Genomic DNA, 20,751 nt, shown 5'->3' on the forward strand with positions numbered 1-20,751 from the left:
TGCATACAAGAGTGAGCAAAAAGGTCTAGACTTGATTCTGGGAATGCCTTCTACATTTGTAGTCTGTTGTGGCCTCTCAACACGAGGACCAAAGAAGAGTTCAATGCCAGTAAGGCCGGCCACCATTAAGCTGACAAATCTGAATAAATCAATCAGAGACATAGCTGGAAAATTAGGTGTGTCAAAATCAACTGTTTGGTACATTGTTATTAAGCAATGGCAAAAGCAGAAGAGTCTACCATCAAGAAAAATGAAGACAAATCCCTTTGTAACTGTCCAGCTGATCAAGAACACTCCAGGATGTAGGGATAGATGTGTCAAAGACGACCATCAAAAGAAGACCACGCCGGCATAAATAATAGAATAATAGAATGGCTAGGTTACAGTTTGCAAAAACAAAGTGTTATGGACAGATGAGATGAAGATCAACCTGTACCTGTGAGTGATGGGGGGAAAAAGGAACAGCTCATGATCCAAAGCATACCGCCTCAACTGTCAAACATGGTAGAGGTAGTATTATGGCTTGTATGGCTGCCACTGGAACAGGCTGACTTGTGTTTATTGATGATTTCACTGCTGATGGCAGCAGCAGGATGAATACCGAAGTATACAGAATCATCTTGTCTACTCAGATCCAAGTAAATGCATCAGAACTGACCGGAGGATGCTTCATCATGCAGCAGGACAATGATCCGAAACATACAACCAAAGCAACCAAGGAGTTTTGTTTCAGGCCAAAAAGTGGAATGTTATTGACTGGCCAAGTCAATCATCTGAACTCTATCCATTTGACCTTCCTGAAGACCAGACTGAATGCAAATTGCCCCAGAAACAAGCAGGAGCTGAAGAGGGCTGCAGTACAGGCCTGGCAGAGCATCACCCAGGAAGATACCGTGCATCTGGTGATGTCTATGGGTCATAGACTTCAAGCAGTCATTGATTACAAAGGATTTGAAAAAAAATATTGAATATGATTACTTTAGTTTGTGTTCATTAGTCCAATTGCTTTTGGTCCCCGGAAATTGGGGCGACTATGTATAAAAATGGCTGTAATTCCTGCGTGATTCACCCAATATGGATGTAAAAACCCTCAATAAATACATTGTTAAAGATGAAGTCGGAGAGTAATGTTATCTTCAGTGTTAGTAAATAAAATACCAATGTTGTTTACAATAAGATGGGAGAGATATTTGGAAACTGTATGAAAGCTGACTTTTATTCAGATATATGCATATAGAATGATAGCAAGAGATGTTAAGTTCACCTAGAAGTTGAGATCAATAACAAGGTACAAAAAAGTAACAAATCTGAAGTAAAAAACAAAGTGCATTGTGAACTGTGTGCATTGCTTTTATTCCGCTTTAATAGCAGACAGGTTTGCTAATGAATAGGAGTCCCATGACTCTTAAAACAACAATATCCTGAATTTAGGCTGCCTCTAAAGTAGTTTGCTGCTTAATGGAGCAGTGAATGTATCAAGTTGCAGCTTCAAGGTGATCTCCAAGCTGTATTGTAATATTCCATGCCAGACAGGATTTCCTGCAAATTACAGCGTCCATCTGAAATATTTTGTTTATGCAGCCTGTTGACATGCGAGACTGCTCAGGAGATGATTCATTAATTAAATAATATTGCTTTCACATTTTCAGGGCATTAAAATGTGGACAGGGTGTTCTGAATGCTAATATATTGTGATATACCAAGGAGATGCATCATAATTTTGGAACTGAATAATGCAGCTTTATTGCAGATTGTTAACATTTTTGTCTGTCTTATCAGTGAGAAGATTACCAGTAAGAATGCTTCTTCATACCAACATGAACTATGACTTGTGTGACTAGTTAAATTATAGTTTCTAAATTAAATAGTTAAAGATTCCACCTGTTCTATATTGTAACCATTATATGAATAGAATAACGGTCATGGTAATCTGTATACTGTATATTACGTTATTGAAAAACCCTTTTGCAACAACACAAAGTATAAATAAAAAACAATTGAAAAAACAATTAATCAAGTTTTAAGTTCATTATAAAAGAATGAAAGCAAAAAAGAGTGATTGCTTCAGGTGAGCTGTGTGGTACTGCCGTGGTTCCTCCAGGCAGGCACGGCCATAGCCTTTCTGTCACCCTGTGAGAATAAGGATCCTTAATTTGGCAGCCCCCAGATGGATAGCACCCCCGAGAACTGCCTGACCCTGCCTCCAGGAGTTTAAATCCGTTTAAGTCTGTTACACTCTTTGTACAGGTGCTTAGGAATAAAACTGACCTTAAATATTTAGGACCTGGGGAAAATGTGCCACCTAAAAATGAAAATAACTTGCATTAACATTATTGTAGATGCATCATTTTGCAAAGAAAATGATCATAGAAATGAAATGCCCTCATTCTCTATAGGAGACATCGGTAAAAATGTGGCATGATGTTAGGTGAAGGAAAAACTACAGTATATTCACAATTAGTTCTACTGTATAACCCTTCCAGACTAAGGGTAAAGGCCCAATTGTTTACATTCTGTTTTTATAGGATACTAACTGCTAGTTGATTGCAGAGTGGACAAAATAACCTTTTACAAACAAATATCCTTTACATATTAGCCTACATCTGAAAATAAATAAGTAATTCATAGAAATAAATACATTGCTGGGGGAAGCTTCCAGCACTGTGGACAGCGCCGAATAAATCCTGCAACTGTAGGCTACTGTAAAATGATCAGACTCAAGGCAGAGAATTTGATCATTGGGTGCAGGGCTCAATTTCCTTCTCTTATATCCTCCAGTAGTGTGCTTATGCGGCTGTGCAATGTTTCTTCTGCACTTCTCTGTTTGCCGCTCAGCTATTGTAACTGCAAGACTGCAAGTCTTTGAAGAAAGACCCTCTCCTGTCTTATTCTTTTTTTCTTTGGTCATCTGTGTCTTCTGGCTCAGATAAGTGCTGCCATGATTGGGAAAGAGTTTATACATTATGAGCTAGGTATCAGCTCTCAACACGTCACTGCCTACTCTCGGGCAAGGAGGACAATCGCAATTTAAGGCATTGTGTTAGGCTACAATGACTCTGCAGCTCTTACCAAGAGCAATTTACAGAGGTGGGGAGGCATAATGTAAATTATGTGGAATATTTCACTGGCCTAATTTACAAAGTCTCTACCTTGTTTTAGCATGTTCTCATGTATACATGATGCATGAACAGATTTAACAATATACTGCAGCAAAAGGAAAGTTGCAGAGTGATATAATCCCAGAAAATCACATCCGAATTGTGATTTTCACCCGTTGTGACCGATTCGAAAATCCGACATAGACATTGCAACATAGACATTGCAACCCGCGTTTATATTGGAAAAGCAGTTGCAAGCTTGCTAAATCTGCTGCTGTGCGTATGAACAGCATGCGCACTGCACTTTTCCCAGAACGCCATTAGTCCTTTCCCCTGTTTCCCTGTTCAAGTCTCCATTACTGGAGACATACAAAGAGTTTTTTTTCCTCTGCCCTTGAAGTCCCAGTCCAACTCATGTCCATAGAAAAGGGGCAGCCAGTGTCTGTGTCCATTGCACTGAGAGACCACTCCCGTTTGTGCCGCCTCCTGTGCTGTGATTGGCTACACGTAGGCGTTCTTCCCAAACTGCCGGGAGGAGCTGCTGTAGTCCACCGAGCCCTTGGGGGCGCTCTCCTTGGCCTTGCCATTTGTTCTGGGGCGATTGGACACGAAAGAGGGAGCGGTGTACATGTATTCCGGCCGACTGGGGTGAGAGAAATAACACATTCCAAGGTTAATGCTGAGACGCATGAGGGAATCAGATTGAATATTTAATCACTGCTTGACTATGAGTAATGACCTTCGTTTTCATCACATTCTTGGCTTCCAAGAAAATACACTAAATTGTGGACCTGGGGTGTGGGGAGAGAGATTGTGATTGTGGCACCTGCGGAATAGCCAGACAGCCAGTCCAGCTGTGCACACTGGTAAAAACACGCAGCACGTGTCGTCATTACCTAGGGTGAGATTAGACCACACCTTCACAGAAGACTGGGAAACCATGATAACAGCAAAGCGTCTTTTGACTGGACTGGACTCTTTCTGAGTCATAAGGGGTGGCCTCATGTGAAGGCCCTGGCTCTGAAAGGGATCGTTAGTCACCATGGAAGCGGTGATGATGCCGCATATCTGTCATACTTTTGAGGAACAGAGAGGAGTTCATAAGTTCTTAGTCACCTCTCACCAGTGGAAGGGGGGTGGTGGTTATGACTTCTTCATCTCCCTTCATATAAAGTGCAAGCCCCCTAACCAAGGTGACTTTCTGATAAGCAAGATCCGATATCACAATTAACAAAGGAAACATTCACTCCACAACAAACTTGACTCCTCTGCTGCTGTTTTAACTTATTGCGGATGTCCGGTGACCATATACTGTATTACAATATACTGTATGATTCGTTTTGGGTTCAGCCTCTTTTTCACTCCCACTCATTTCCAGCTGTTCCCACATCTGCATTTTTCTGAATGCACTGCAATGTATCCATGCTGACCAAGCGCATGCTACGTGTCATTTACAGTTTGTCACTCTAGGTTCTAGAGCCCGCACCCATCCATTAAACCCATACTAACCTGGAGGTGAAGCCCTCAGTCATGGAGAAGCAGAAAACCACCCCTCCTAAAATGCAGAGGACAGACCCTGCCCAGCCAATGAACAACGCCGCTCCCAGCTCAAATCTGAGGCACAGGGGGAAAAGCACCAATAATTACTTAAAATAAGATGGCCAACTTGTACACACAAATTACATAGCTCGCACTTCTGCTAAATGTTAACCAGTTATACAATTCGGTGATCTCTGAACAGCTCAGGAGCTCAACAGCAATGTCATACCCCATCTGGGAATTTAACCTGCAAGCTCTTACTAGCACGTGGCCCTGGCTTTCTGATTGGGTGTCACAACCACTGATTGACACTGTTCACATTCGGCCGTGTGATGTAATGGCTAACACTGGAGATCCCAGCCCTTTTCATCTGAATGGATACTAAAATGGCCACACTGTTGCTGAGTGTGAAAATGTCTGAAACTCAACACTTTCTTCAATGCCCCCCACGAGTACATTGAAACGTCTAAATCATGAAGATTTATTTCATACACACATATAAAGCACAATATAAATACTTTACTATTGCAATAATGAAATGGTTACCAAGGATGCATAAATCAGACAAGCTATTATGTTGAAAAAATATATATAAAACATGGGCCAGTTCTGTAGACATGGATTAATTCCATTTTGAATGTAGATTCTCCATATAGAGTTCAGTTTAGCCTGGGACTAAGCTTAATCTGTGTCTGAAACTGACCCAACATCTTTCACATATTTACATTTTAAGGTGCAGGGACTAAAACTAGATGGCTGTGGGTTTCAGGATCAAGGAGGCCACCACAGTTGCAAATCTGAGTAAGCCATTACTATGCATGACACACTTGAAAGTCATTTTCCAAAGAGAATAGGATGTTCTGTTTAATATATCCCCAATAAGCAACATCCATGTTCCCAGATGAATCATTGACAGAATTCACCGGCGGAAATAATGACTTACTTCTGAGCGATGAACATGGGGTCGAAAAACTCAGAGGTTATTCGGTGCGCATACAGCGAGCACGCTGTCAGAGAGCAGAGACCTGCAGAGAGTGACGTGATTAGGGCTCGTCGAGTGAGAACATGCCAAGCTGCGTAGTATGAGATTCAGTTAAGAAACAACAGGCCCTCAGTGAGACGTATGCGGAGCTGATTACCGCTCAAGATGAAGTTGAATCCTCCCAGGCAGACGATTTTGGCCTTGGTCTTGTCCGAGCCGCCGATCTTGGTGCACTTCATGCCGACCAGGGCGAAGACCGCCCCGAAGAAGCCCAGGCACACGGCCGAGATCATGAGGCCCCTGCACACCTGGATGTACCCTGGAGAACGGTGCAGAGACACCGCATGGTCAGTGTACCCGCCCAAATGCTCCAATCAGCCGGTCTCAGTCCAGTGCGATTATTATCATTGGCCGTTTTTGGGAACTACATGAGCAGTCAATAGAGATATTGCGAAAGGAGACTAGTGTAAGCATGCACACTGCTCACAGTCAAAAATATTTTTTTTGGATGTGTACCAGTGTATCATTTTAAAAGGTCATTGACTGATTTGTTGATTTTGAGGAGTGAGGCACCGTAATTGAAAGGATTAATGCGTGGGGCCCCAGGGAGAATTCACCGCGCCCACACCTGTGCCCAACTGCTGGGCTGCTGGGGATTCCACTGGGGGAGGGGGGGTTTTGAGAGAGGCACTGAGATTGAGCAGGTGGTTCGGAGGGAGGGCGGGGGGGCCGTGGCACACAGAGCCACCATTGTTCCTCGCGGCTCTGCTCTGCCCCCCTGCCCCGGGGGGATTTCGTCCCGGACCTGTCATCATATGCTCTATCTGTGTCCACTTCAGGACCCCAGGACTACAACTCCCACTCCCCTCAGCCTCACACCCTGTGGGCACATCCCAGCTCATCACCTACCACTGCTGACTGACAGCTGTGCTACCATGACAATCTTAATGTTATTATTTATGGCTTGTGATTGGCCGTCTAGACAGAGTTCAGGCAGCTTTCTGCCAATACACATATGTCCAGCTTGCACTGTCATCAAGCCATCCCCATGTTTTTTTGGGGAAAAAAGATAAGCAGGGTGCATTGGATCAGATGGCGGTGGCAACGGAATCCCTTGCTGTCATTTATGAATTATAGGTGTTTATGTCATCATACCGTCATTTCCTTTTTAATCAGTTACTCATCAACCACCCATAAAACTGCTGACTAACTAGAAACCTTCCAACTGAAGTTAAATGGTAATTACTGTCAAAGTGATGCAGCATACTTGCTCATGGGTTTGAAGTCTGTGAACAGTTTTTGTGTCATTTCTTACAGGCAAAGTAACAGGTAGTTTTTGGAACTGACGTTCGCCTGGCAAATCAATGAGCCACAGTTACATCACGAGCGTTTTAAGATGAGGGGGAAGTCACGGTGTGCTATTAGATGACACAAACACAAATCTGCGGTTTACAGGACCTCAGCCCGAACGGTAATGTGTGAGTGCAACGGCCAAGAACCGTAATTAACAGGTGAAGTGGTCAGTCCTCTGCTTGTATTAGAAATGCCTGAGTATGAGTTGTGATTTATGGGCAAATATTAACCCCTAAAACAAGCGAAGCGTGCAGGAAACAGACCTTGAGCGCTCGTAAAAATAATTTATCACTTGCCACCTCCGAGGGGTAATGCTAAACATTGACATTGGGGGATAAACGAGTTGACCCTGAAGGAACGCTTTTCATTGTGCCCTCTAGTTGATATATTATTGCTGAAACCTTATTTTAAGTTCTTATCAAAGGTCCATACCGATTTTTCAGAGAGAGGAAAGGGCCAGCTATCCTCACCAGAGACTGGGACACTGTGCTACCACTGGAAATAAATAACAGATTTGATTACAACAGCCCCTGAGTAAAACAAGCTTGAGGTAGGAGTGTACTTGTGTAATGAAGTACGTTTAACACAGATACTTTCCCTAACAGCCCTTTTGGATTCAAACCTCTTCCTTCCCAGCCTCCACACTTTATAGGACTTGTGCTGTGGCATCTCTTGAGCTTCACCAATGCACAAGCATGCAGGCACACACGCAGGTACATACACAGGCACACACGCAGGCACACACCGCACATGCAGGCACACACAGCGCTAGCGCTGTCAGATTTCATTGATCTTTTTCTACCTCAACACTGAAGTGAGAAGTTCCAAAGAAACATGATATACAAGTAATCATTTCAGAATGGAGCCTGCTCATAGAGCTGAAGCACGCACACACACACACACACACAATGACAACCAATCACACAGACTAAACCAGAGAATCACTTGAATAATGAAAAAAAAAAGGAATCACTTTTTTAGTCACATTTTCTCTTAGAAATGGTAAGAAAGAAAAGCTTGTCAGACCGTCCAGCGCCAGCATGGAGGGGAAGTCCTTGCAGTTGGACACCCCGGTGGAGTCTGTGACACAGGTCTTCCACAGGTTGGACCAGAAAGTGGCTGTGGTGATGACCGTGCCGTCGATGGAGGACACCTTCCAGTAGTCCGTGGGCAGGGTGGAGGAGATGAGCACCCAGCCGGATATGCTCAGGACAAAGGCCAGGATCTCTGTGGCCATGTTGCTCATTTTGGCGCTGCTGTGATTGGATGAATGCGCTGAGCTGCTGGTCGAAGGTGCCGGGCTCCAGGTGAGGCTCTTTGTGGGCTCCTGGGTGGCTGGGATCCCAGTTAAAGGGAGAGGGTGGGGTTGCTTCGTGCTGGTGATTATACGTGCTCAACTGATTTATATTCAACAGGGAGGGCTGAGTCTCACAGCCTCTTCTTCCAGCTGACCAATAGCCTTGGACTGCCCCCCACACCCCAGACACACACGGACATAAACACTCACTCATACATATGCTCACTCTAACTTGGGTACATATACACACATAACATTCTGTAGGACAGAGGGTACGGAGGGTGGTGAATGGAGGCAAAAGATAAATGAGTGGGTGGGAGCGATGGTGACGCATGCGGAGTTTATGAATGTAAAAGTGTTCTGACATAGGCGGCTATAGTGTTCTGTCGATTCTCTGTCGAATTTCAATGAAAAATGTGTCTTGGCTGAAAATAACACTTAAAACATCCTGCTGTTGCCTCTGTGAAAATTTGAACTGGAGAGTTCAGGTGAACAGTAGAGACAGAGTACAGGACAGTAGAGGCAGACCTACAGGACAGTACAGACAGACTACTGGATAATATATACAGACTACTGGACAGCATTGACAGACCTACAGGACAGTACAGACAGATTACATGACAGCACAGACAGACTACAGGACAGCATATACAGACTACTGGACAGCATAGACAGACCTACAGGACAGCATAGACAGACCTACAGGATAGTAGAGACAGACTATAGGACAGCAGAGACTGACTACGGGACAGTAGAGACAGATTATATGATGGTAGAGATGGACTACCGGACAAAAGAGATAGACAGCAGAATGGTAGAGACAGATAGCAGGACAACAGAGACAGATTACATGACAGCACAGACAGACTACAGGACAGCATATACAGACTACTGGACAGCATAGACAGACCTACAGGACAGCATAGACAGACCTACAGGATAGTAGAGACAGACTACAGGACAGCAGAGACTGACTACAGGACAGTAGAGACAGATTATATGATGGTAGAGATGGACTACCGGACAAAAGAGATAGACAGCAGAATGGTAGAGACAGATAGCAGGACAACAGAGACAGACTTCAGGACAGTACAGACAGACAACAGGACAGTACAGACAGACAACAGGACAGTACAGACAGACAACAGGGCAGTACAGACAGATTACAGGACAGTAGAGACAGCCAGCAGGAGGGTAGAGACAGACAACAGGAGCAGGGTGATGTGGTTGGCTGTCTCTCTCTTTCCCCTCAGAACAGCCAGCGAGCCCAGTTGTACCTGTGACCCTTTGCATCAGCCGTTTCTTTTTTCAGTCACTGAACAAGACCATGTGAACTCAGTGTGCTTTCCTCTCTCTAGACATGGTTTCGGAGTTTAAAAATAACGCCTGCAAGGTGCTTGTTACTCATTTATTACTCCTGACCCTTACCCTGTGCTGTTAGCTCATGTGCCACTATGTGGTCAAAGACTGTGTCCACCCACTGAAATCTCAAGCCAAATTGAGTGTGAGGAGTGGGGGTGAGTGTGGCAATTATATTATTAACAGATGAGCGAAAAACAACAACAAAGAATTTTGTAGGTTCAGAGAAGGCAGATTAGTAAATTTCATTTATTTTCCCCTTTCATAAGTTTTTCGTAAGAAGATATATTTGAAGTTGGATACCGGTCTAGCGACAATGTGCTGTAAACAATATGTGCACTGCTGAATGAAACCACAAGAGGGAGAACGTGTATAGACAAAGTACTGGGAATGGGAGAATTTCGCTTCAGAAGTCATTGAGGACTGGAGGATTAATTATGTTTACTCATATAATTGTAGCTTCTGTTTGGTGATGTTTACATCGATAACAACAATGTTTCTTATTGGTGTTATTTGTTCTCTTGATGAAACTCTGTAAGATATTGATAATGCCCACTGGGCATGAATAAGCGGATTTATACAATGATCGTGTTTCCACGTGACTTGTAACCAGTTTATACCACCTGCTCAGGTGCGCAGGGTGAAAAAAGTAGCGGATGGGATCTGGGAAATTCCATGCGAGCTGAGACCTTTCTGACACGCCCATAAATGCGTCTTAAGAAAGCAGAACAAGCAGAATGTGTTTGAAGCAAGAAGCCAAATCAGTCACGAAACACCAAAACAGCGGGAGAGTGGCGTTTGGGTTTCCGTGGTGTCCTGCCCCGCGGGAACGAGGAGCTCGGCGCTTACGCAGGCTGTGGTCTTTAATCAAAGGTTAACGGTGTCTCGTCTCTCGGCTACCGTGAAAGCCGCGCATTGTGGGATGTGTGTGCCTGTAGGGGGGGCGGGGGGCGAAATTATGTACCCACACCTTTAGCTGACACGGGCGCAAGCTTTCCTGTTATTCCTATCCGTTTAAAAATTCCCTCTGTGATTCACACATTAACCACGATGACCAAGTGACCCTCGCCCCTGAAAAAGTCTTCCTTCGTTGGTAAAAAAAAGACTGAAACGAACTGTTAACCGGATCCCATAACGTTTAGACTTTTTTTATACAGCGTAATGCAGACTAATCGGAAAGGTCAGGCCTACGAACACATGTGGTTAAGCACTTTCTACATTTCCCTGTTTCTTGCAGAACATGAAAAAGAAGATAATTAAGAGTGTGCATTATGGCTGGATTTACAGTATTAAGTTATTGTCAAATAAATCCTTATCCCCTTTCATTACAAAATCTATATTTACGTTTGACTGAAGTCCTGTATGAACAATAGTAATAATGTAATAATGAACCCTTTTTACGGATAAACTGGTGGAAATGCACTCCACTGACTACGAATAGGGGTATCTAATTTAGCATTGAGCTTGTCTGTGTCACGGTGGTTTTGGCAGTTTGAAAAAAAGTGAAAAACTCATTGCATCTTTATTGAACGCTGGTGATGGATTTAAGGTGAAAAATTCTCCCATGTCAATCCACACAAGGCCATTTATAGACATCCCCAAACAGGAAGACTATAGGCACCCCTCGACAACAGCGTCCACAGCATGTGGTTAGGAACAAGGGAGCAGGGCCATACAACAGTGAGCTAATACTCCTGTAGAATTTCCATATGCTATTACTGTCACTTTTGCCTGTTTCCTCTCCACACAGGTGTCTAACGCTCAAGGCTCCTTTCACTGGCTGTCCACAACAGAAGCTCAGCAAGTTTTCCGCACTCAGTACTCAACAGAACTGTTTCATTTTCATATTCATTTCAAATTCAAATAACCACTCCCTGTGTTAAGTTACTAATGCATCATCTGCTGCTTTGGAAATTCAATAAACATCCTGCAATCTTAAGAAAATAGTATTATGATATGAGAGAAACTTATCCCTTTTTAAAACAATGAGACCATCTACTTTTTGGAACAGATATAGTTTGCTTTTCAGGTTCCAAAAATGTGTTATTTGAAGAGGGTAAGTTCAGTTTTAAGGTTATGTGTTACACTCTCCAAATTACTAAATTGCATTTAGATTTAAATATATTTTATAATAAATAAATATATAAGAATAAATATTATAATCACCAAACCCACTCCGCCGCAACAACTTTATGCCAAATGAACTCAGTTATGTGAAAAAAAGACTTGCTCCCATATGATCTGTTTTCAATCATTTCAGGCAGATACATTCATCAAATGAAATGAATCTTTTGTCATTTTTAAGTGTAATCGGCATTATGCCAAATCTGCCTTCTGTTGTTTTTGTGCTTGAAGTTATCAATTTTTTCATAAAAGCCTTGGAAAACCAATCTAAACAACAGTACATGCCAAATGAATGAATGTGAATAAACGATACAAAACTGCAAATTGTTGTCGTTCTCAACCATCAAGTGATTGATTACTGATCTCACAGCTGAGATTTAGTTTCATAAGTCCAAGGCACTGCATACAAAATCTGCTCAATCGGTGACAGAAAATGATAGCAATAATAAGATGGTGTGGGTGGAAGTAACAATTTTCCTCTCTTTCATTGAAACATTGATCCAACTGATCAATCAGCTCTCTCACAGTTGAGCCGTTGAACATTGGGGCTTACTACCTCTACCCCCGATACTAATAATAATAATAATATACTTTACTTAAACTGAATAGCATCACAGGTCAAGACATTTAAATGAACAGAAAACATTATGCCCCCCCCCCCCTCTCTGTGCATTGAAATATTGATCCAACTGATCGATCGATCTCATAGTTGAACCGTTGAACTTTTGGCCTTACCCCTACTCTTGTTGACCCCCCCCCCCCCCCCCTCTCTCTCTCACCCTCCAGTTTGAAGATGGTGAGGTGCTCCCGGCAGTGCACGGCTCCGATGGCGTTCCCGGCGCAGTTCATCCACAGTCCCTGAAACACCCATGTGGCGGTGATGACGGACGAGGCCCGGCTCGTGGTCTTCCACTCGTTGGACACGGTGGCGCCGATGGTGGCGCCCAACCCCGCCAGAGCGCCCAGCAGGGCCAGGATCTGCAGGCCGGACATGGTGTGGGGCAGGAGCGAGTGTGGGCAGAATAACGGGCACAGTCTGCAGCAGCGGAAGACCGGCTCGGATCGAATGCCTCGGGCCAGCAAATTACACCTGGGACATGTGTCGGCCAGAGATCATTTACACGCATGACATCTGGCCTTCTTCTGCCCGTCCGGGGGCGGGGGAGGCCCGAAACGGCAAATCCGGACCCCCATAACTCCAAAGTTTGCCATTAACGTGAAACTGCTTTCCTCATGATGTTTTTTTTAGCTTTACTCCAGGTTGTGTTGCAGTTGGGTTTGAAATTAACATATAAAAGAAAATAAGAATCAGTAATCCTTTAGGCGCAAAATAATGTGGCAAAGTCCAGTTGACTAGTGAACTATTTTACATTTGACGTCATTGTTAATGGAGATCAGCAACCTCTGGTAACCGTAGCTACTCCAATTTCATTTCACAAGCCACCCTGCCTCCGACCTCTGATTAACTTGACCTGACTCATCTTGTGCTTTTGCTGTCACTAGTGCCAGTAAGTAATATTAGTATGCAAACGACAATGAAAAGAAAATGCCAACTACAGTATGTGCTACAAATGTTAAACTGTGAAGCCCAGCAAAAAGAATGTATCAGGATAATGCCCAAGTGAAGTGAAAAAAACAAGCCAAAGTAACATTTTGGTGGCAAGCTCTCATCAGTGCCATTACAACAGCATACACTCACCTAGTATTCATGCTATTATCTAATCAGCCAATCGTGTGGCAGCAGTGCAATGCATGAAATCATGCAGATATGAGTCAGGAGCTTCAGTTAATGTTCACATTAACCATCAGAATGTTGAAAAAATGTGTTCTCCATGATTTCAACCGTGGCATGAATGTTGGTGCCGGACAGGCTGGTTTGATTATTTCTGTAACTACTGATCTCCTGTTTCACACACCACAGAGTTTACTAAAACCAAAATCATCAATTGAGCAGCAGTTCTTTGGGCAGAAACACATTATTAATGAGAGAGGTCAGAGGGCCAGATTGGAAGGTAACAGACAAGAAAGTGACGGTAACGCAAATAACCACGCATTACAACAGTGGTATGCAGAAGAGCATCCCTGGACAGGCAACGTGTCAAACCTCGAAGTGGATAGGCTACAGCAGCAAAAGATATAATAAGTCTAAAAAAATTGGTCTAATAAAGTGCCCACTGAGCGTATAAACAGAGTCCTATGTAGACTTATTTGCTAAATGAATGACAGGTAAGCATATTGGCAAAGGATACATTTTGCCCAGATATTAGGAACTATTTTTTTTTTCACTGGAATAGCTTGCAAGGACGTGTAGTAGAAATACTGGGGGTTTTCAAGACCAGGCTTGATACAGTGCTAGATACTATTTAGCTTTAAGGCAAACTTAGCAGTAGGTACACTTTAGTAGTAAGCATGCATTGCTAGACTGATTGGCCTGTGTTCTCAGTATGGTAAGTATGGTATTTTAAGTTATGTTATATTATAATACAATAAGTGCATTCACCATATCCAGATGATCAATAGTGCAGACCTGGCAAAGGCAGTGACACTGGCTTTATCATCCTCCAGGGAGAGAGGGTTTCAGCTGGCATGGGTAGTGCCTCTACCTGTGACTCCTGCTGGTCCGACCTGTTGAGCTGCGCAGTGTCTTCCTCTGACTTGTGTCTGTGCAAGCTCGTCTACGGACGGCAGTGTGAAAAAGACATGTATATTTCTGCGCCACCAATGAGGCAACCTCTGCCTCCGCTATTCATTTGATTTAAAGTGCATTCTAATGTTTTCTGTTTCTGATCTCTATCTGCAGGGAGGTGCACAGTAGACCTGGGTCAATGCTTCACTGAGCTTGTCTGTTGTATTTGAACCTACAGTATGAAATACTTTCAAAAAAGTGCCTTTGGCAGGCACAATTGTACCTGGCAAGATCAATAGAGTACAGAACAGAGGTGTTGACAAAAGGAATAGAATTACAGCATCCAATTTTTGTAGGGGGTTCCGGGGTCATTGCCCTGTGGAAAAAACCCCACAAAAAACAATAAAGCTCAGTAAATTGATGGTGTCAATCGGCAGACTCTCTCTAACTCACTGCACACAAGTGACTCCTCCCGTTGATCTGCCTCCCGTGGTCTGCCTGCCTGCACCAACAGTGCATGGTGTGCCTACCTCTAACACAATGACTGGCTGAGAGAACAAGCTTGTCTGCATTCTCTGCAGTTAATGTGACGGTAATTACACAGCCAAGACAAATATTATTGCAAAATTAGTTGGGTAATTGTCTAGTCTAGTCTAGTCTAACTGTCAATTGCCTAGTGTTTACTTTGTAAGTACACAGTTACACAGACTTATGTCATTATTAGGTATCTACTTTGATTTCAGTGGTAAGTACTTTGAAACTAATTCAGTAAGTACCATATGTACCAAGGGTACAAGTTTGGCACCCTTGGTCAAAAAGCCTTTTACAATTAATATGTTGGTAAAGAGACGCCAATCTGAGCTCTAAATGGTACAAAGATAAACGTGCCATATTCCTTAACCTTTTAAAGCAAGATTACTTTTTCTTTTACAGTTTCAAAATAATAAAAAAAGGAAGAAGGCCCTGTGCAAAAGTTTTGGCACCCTGTCAGTTAGTACTTAACTGCAACTTCTCCTCGGAGAACAATAACAGCTTACAACAAGCTTATAATACAAGACCTCAAGCTCAGAAATGGCCTTGACTTCAACTGTTCCATTTATCTTCCATTTTCTAATAATGTTTATGACTGAGGAAATAGACAGTTTGAAACTTTGAGAGTTTTTGTAGCCTTCTCCTTCTTGGTAGAAATGAACCATCTTCATTCTGAAATCATTGGACAACTGTTTAGAGGAACCAATGGTTCTTAACACCAGACAGAACAGCCACTGCAGTTGGATACTTTAGAAGTCATGGAGTTTCTTAAGAATAAAAAGTTTAGCCCTGGAATTATATTCGCCGGATTGAAGCCCTAACGAGTAAATCCCCTGGGTCTGGGCCTTAGTAATCATGTTTTTTAAAAGTAACAAAGAATAATCCAAAAGGGTTCCCAAACTTTTAAACTTTTACTCAGAGCCTTTTTCCTTTTTTTATCATTTATAAACAGTAAAAAATAAAAGGAATCTTGTTTTAAAATTTGCAGAAAGGTCTCATGTTTAATTCATTCACAGTTCAGGTTTGCTTTCCCTCATTGTCACAGGCATTTAAACCATTTTTTTTCATACCACTGTAAGTACGATGTAAATACACAAAAACAACTTACCTCTGAAATAAAAATAGTTCAAATAAAGCATTACCATTAGTTACACAATGGGAGAAAAGAGAGAATGAGAATGAAAATGAAAAAAACATTTCAAATTCATATTTTTTTCATTTCTGAAAGTGGAGGAGAGATTAATGTGATGCTCCATGAATCATGTGTGAGCATATTGGACAAGATGTGAGCAAGCACGTGCTGCCTTCCGTTCCTGGCAAACAGCACTAATGAGGACACAATGGACATGTTTAATAGGCAAATGAAAGCACACAGCTAATTGCCATTCTCCTGCCCTTGGTGTGTAAGGGAGCCGGTGTTGCTGAGCTATCCTGGAACCCAATAAACAGCCCCCCTGCTCTCCTGAGAAACACAGTGCTGTCATGACGACCGCACAATGCCCATGGGGAGATTTAATTTAACACAATTTAAGAACAATACCGGGTTTTATTTCACACGCTACACTAGTGCTATGCCAAGCGGTGGCAGATTTGTTGTTGTCTTTTATGGTTCTGAACGCTCCTGAAAAGTTAATTAAGTTTTGTCCAGATGCATTCGATGAACTCTAAAAATAAGAATGTGAATGCTCCTGGTGTACTCAAAGAAACAATTGGCAACATGATTAATGGATTCTTTATTGACTTGTGAACAAGAGCAAGATTTTTTTAAGATCTCAATATTTTCTCAGTTCATTGAGTGATTTGTTTCATTTGTTTAATTACGTGTAATTAAATTCCCCCATTTCTTTTTTTCAACAATTCCCCACTTTCCCCTTAAATGTACTGCTTTATTTTTCAGGGTTAATCTTTTCCTCATCTCTTTTATATTTCGGCAGAGCAGCGTTTGATCTCCTTGTTCAGTGAGTTATCCTGCATAGAACACTGCACAGTAGCACCTGCAGCACACTGACTGACCTTTCTCACACTTACTGTTATAATGTTACACCAGTGTGCCTCCCCAGTTTGGATAACAGTTTGGATATTGTGTCTGCAGTCAAATATCATTTGTTAAACAAAGTTCACCTTGCACAAATGCACCAGGCAAAGCAAGGCAGGGAAAATCTGTCATGGTTTGTCCATAGTACTGTAATTACTGCCCTATCACAGGAACAGGAACAGGAACAGGAATGAATTTGGTCCTTTGTGAAGTAAGACTTGTTGTCCGATATTCAGGTTAACAAAAATGTATTAGTATAGCAAAAATAGTCTTTAATTACAGTATGAAGCATACTGGGTAAAAGCAAGGCAGGGCAATTACAAAATCTTGTTAGAAAAGAATAAGCTTTTATGCCCCAAACCTCCTGAAGTCAAATGCAGGTACTTGTCCCTGATTGGGTGACAGGCAGACAAATACACATTATTTTGCATGTGATGTGATCAAGGAGACCAAATTATCCATTCAGTATGGGCTTCCTAACCCCCCTTGATAATTTATTATGATTGATGTGTTAGGGGACCACACTGAAGCAGGAAATGTATTCTTCCCTACACCACTTTCCATGGTGGTGCAGTGGTAGGTACTGTCGCCTCGCAAGAAGGAGGTTCTGGGATTTAGTCCCAGCGGGCTTGTGTCCTCATTCATGCAGTTTCCTCTGGGTGCTCCAGGCTCCTCCCACACTGAAAGACATGCATGTCTGGCTAGGTATACTCCTGCAATTGTCCAAAGCACTGGCCTTCAAACTGGAGTTGGTCCCCAGGTGCTGCACTGTGGCTTCCCACTGCTGGTAAAATAGTTAGGATGGGTTAAATGCAGAGGATAAATTACCCATTACAAATTACTTCAATAAAGTATATCTTATCTTATTTATCAACCAAATCAACATAGAACAGCCGGTCATAATACAGCTAGTATTCCATACATAATTAAAGTCCCATACATGTTCACTGCATGTGTGAATAACAGGGACAAGGATGGGACTTGGGGCTGCAGCTCGTGAGGAGCTTTGATGTTCATCCACTTGTCTATATTGTAATTGCAATCTCTCTCTCTCTGAATTTGTCTCATCAAGTATGGAAATAAAATGTAGCAGAGAAGAAGACTCTTATTGAAGAGACCATAGAGAGTTGTTGAGAAACTTCTCAACCTCTGCCCCCTAGTGGCTAAATGAGGTTCTGAAGGCGCAACTCTTCTGCAGGCTAGTCTGGCTCCAGGCTGCAGACACTTTTTTTGTCACACTGGCAGCAGCCACCAAATTATGATTATTTATCCTCTGTGAAGTTATACCAATAGGAAGTTTCCCTTTGACTTTCCTCACTCTGTGCATCCTTTTATAATTAGTTGTACATGATGGGATACAGATTTATTTGCTTATTTTGCTTTTTCTGCTTTCAGAACTTTTTTTTGCTCAGTAGGTCACGATGAATAGGAGCACCAGCCATAATGAATTGATAAAACCGGACAAAGAATTGTACCAATTATCTCCAATCTTGTGTGAGGTTAGTCTTCGGGGTGAAGCCAGTCATCCTCCTGCTGTAATCTCCTGGCTGCTCCCGGGGAGCTCACGGGTCCGTGGTGTTCCGGAAGCCTTGGGTGACTCAGCAGTCCCTCCACTCATCACACAGGCCAATTGCAGGGTGTGATGAGCAGATAATGTATTGTTCGGTGGCATGGTCCTCAGAGACAGCGGACATCAATCAATCTTTCATTTTGTACAGCACCACTCTCACAACAGGTGTCTCGCAGAGTTTCACAATGGACATTTTCAGGATCTGCGATTCCTAGTGAGTGAGTCTGTGGTTGTTATTATTACCCTGCCTGCTGTTCCAGAGACCATTGCTTCGGCAGTATCTAAACTGTCCTGCTATTGCTTCTCTCTGAAGGACTTTCTTGGACAGGGATGGGAAACGCTTGTCCTCGAGGGGCATGTTTAACCCTGGCTTTCATTAAAAATCTTTCAAAAAATGGCTAATAAAACTACACCATTTAGGGCAGGTGCACAAGGGCTGATCAGCTTCAGCATTTTGTGCCAGCGTCTGTTCTTAACGATTTAATAAGCTCTATCATATCTTGATGTTTCTGTCAGCATCAGCTACATCTGCAGACTGCAAAGGATGGGGGCACTGTATCCTCCTGAAATATTTTTGTTTCTTCATCATAGGCACAGCAAACCTTTTCCAAAATACCTACAAAAAAAACTGCAGCAAGGGATTCCATCTTCTGCAATGGCACTTTCTGTACTGGTAGCCCACCTCTATCTGGAACTCTTTACTTTCTCCCTATCTGAATAAATAAAATAGTAAAATATATGTGTGTACTGTACACACTTCACTCAAGGGTAGAATCACACCTACAACCCTCTGGTTACAAACCCACTTCTCCCTACATGCTGTAGCCTAATTCAAACACATTCCAGTTCAATCCAAACCCAGAAGGAATAGTATAAATATCAAATGCTTTTCTAATTTCTGACCAGCTCTGGTTTTCCCCACCTGAGTAAAATAAAATAAAATAGGAAAGAACTCTGGCGACCAAAAAAAAAAAATCTATTGACTGCTGACCTGAGATGCAGCACCGTTACTGTAGTGCACCGATCAAATGGCTGAAATGGTCTACTCTAGCCATTAGCACTTGTAGCTGTTAATAAAGAGCCAGTAACGTGTGCTGTTATTGGCTCATTATGGTGATTTGCGCTCGTTACCTCAGGCCCTTGCAACTGTGAAGCAGTTTAGGAATCTCTAAGGCTGTTTGAAGGTGCTAAGACTCCTATTCAGCCAGTTCTGCCACCCAACACCTCCGCCCTAAGGGCATGTTTTCAACAACAGTAAAAAAAAAAATAAAAAAAAAAGTCTCAGACACAGATTTGGAAAATTAGCACTGAAAATCTACGAGGATGGGCATAGAAAAAGTCACACCAGTACATCACAGTAAGACCAACATGAGCACACTTTAACTGTCTGTTTGGTCGTTATTGTGCACATGGATCCAATGGTTTATATATTAGTAGTTATGCTGAAGCAGTCTGAGATATGTGTGACACAAATAACCCACGTGCAAACAGAGGAGCAAAGAGGTTTTCAGTAGGCTGCAAGAGAAAGTCCCTCTTTCGGTTGCATGCATGCTCACATTCCTGGGTTGAGGAGATTAGACCTTGTCACTGACGATACCTAGAGGAAAACTCTCACATGCTGACCCTGCCTGCCATTTTGACTGCCCTTCTCTTTCATTCTGCCATTAGCCAATAGGAGTGCAGGAAGGCCCATGTAAGCCTGGCACATATGGCAGCTAACTGACTCCTCTGGGAGCTTGGCTAACATTGTTTTGGAACCTCAGTCTTCCAAAACATTAATGCAGTCTGTGTAATGTGGACATTACATAACAAGGTGTGGGGAGGGGGGTTACAGCAGTGGATGAAACAATGCAGTTTTACTGAGGGAGAGAGGCCATGCAGTGATTCTAAGTACAATACAATAGGAGTCATTTATTGTTTCTTCCTTCTCAGATATCAGACAGACAACCTATATTTCCACAGCCGTACCTGAAACAAGAAGAAAGCCAAAGAAAGAAAGGTGTACTTGCATATTTTTTCCTGTGATTACTGTACTCGAGGGATCTCAAAAACCTTTTTTTTCCCAGAACCCCCAGATTGGGGGATTCAGCAGAACTAGTTTGTTAAAATCTTCCATAATCCATATTGTAATTTAGTATTCTTATTCAGTTATTATCAACCGTGGCCGAAAAATCAACCAATGGAATAGCAGGGGATACATCTTCAGCCAATCGCTGACTGGTGGGTGGCACAGTCAG

General features: G+C 42.7%; 1 protein-coding gene across 1 annotated transcript; it reads right to left on the reverse strand.

Moving 5' to 3' along the window:
* Positions 1–1,825: 1,825 nt before the first annotated feature.
* Positions 1,826–12,745, reverse strand: LOC133116656 (claudin-10-like). Its single transcript, XM_061226482.1, has 6 exons — positions 12,591–12,745; positions 7,999–8,228; positions 5,777–5,938; positions 5,581–5,662; positions 4,608–4,712; positions 1,826–3,741 (listed from the first exon to the last, which is right to left on the reverse strand). The coding sequence occupies exons 1-6, from the start codon at positions 12,743–12,745 to the stop codon at positions 3,600–3,602; spliced, it is 876 nt and encodes a 291-aa protein (XP_061082466.1). The 3' UTR covers positions 1,826–3,599.
* Positions 12,746–20,751: the final 8,006 nt, after the last annotated feature.

Source organism: Conger conger, chromosome 17 (genome assembly GCF_963514075.1).
Source record: "Conger conger chromosome 17, fConCon1.1, whole genome shotgun sequence".
Classification (NCBI taxonomy): Eukaryota; Metazoa; Chordata; class Actinopteri; order Anguilliformes; family Congridae; genus Conger; species Conger conger.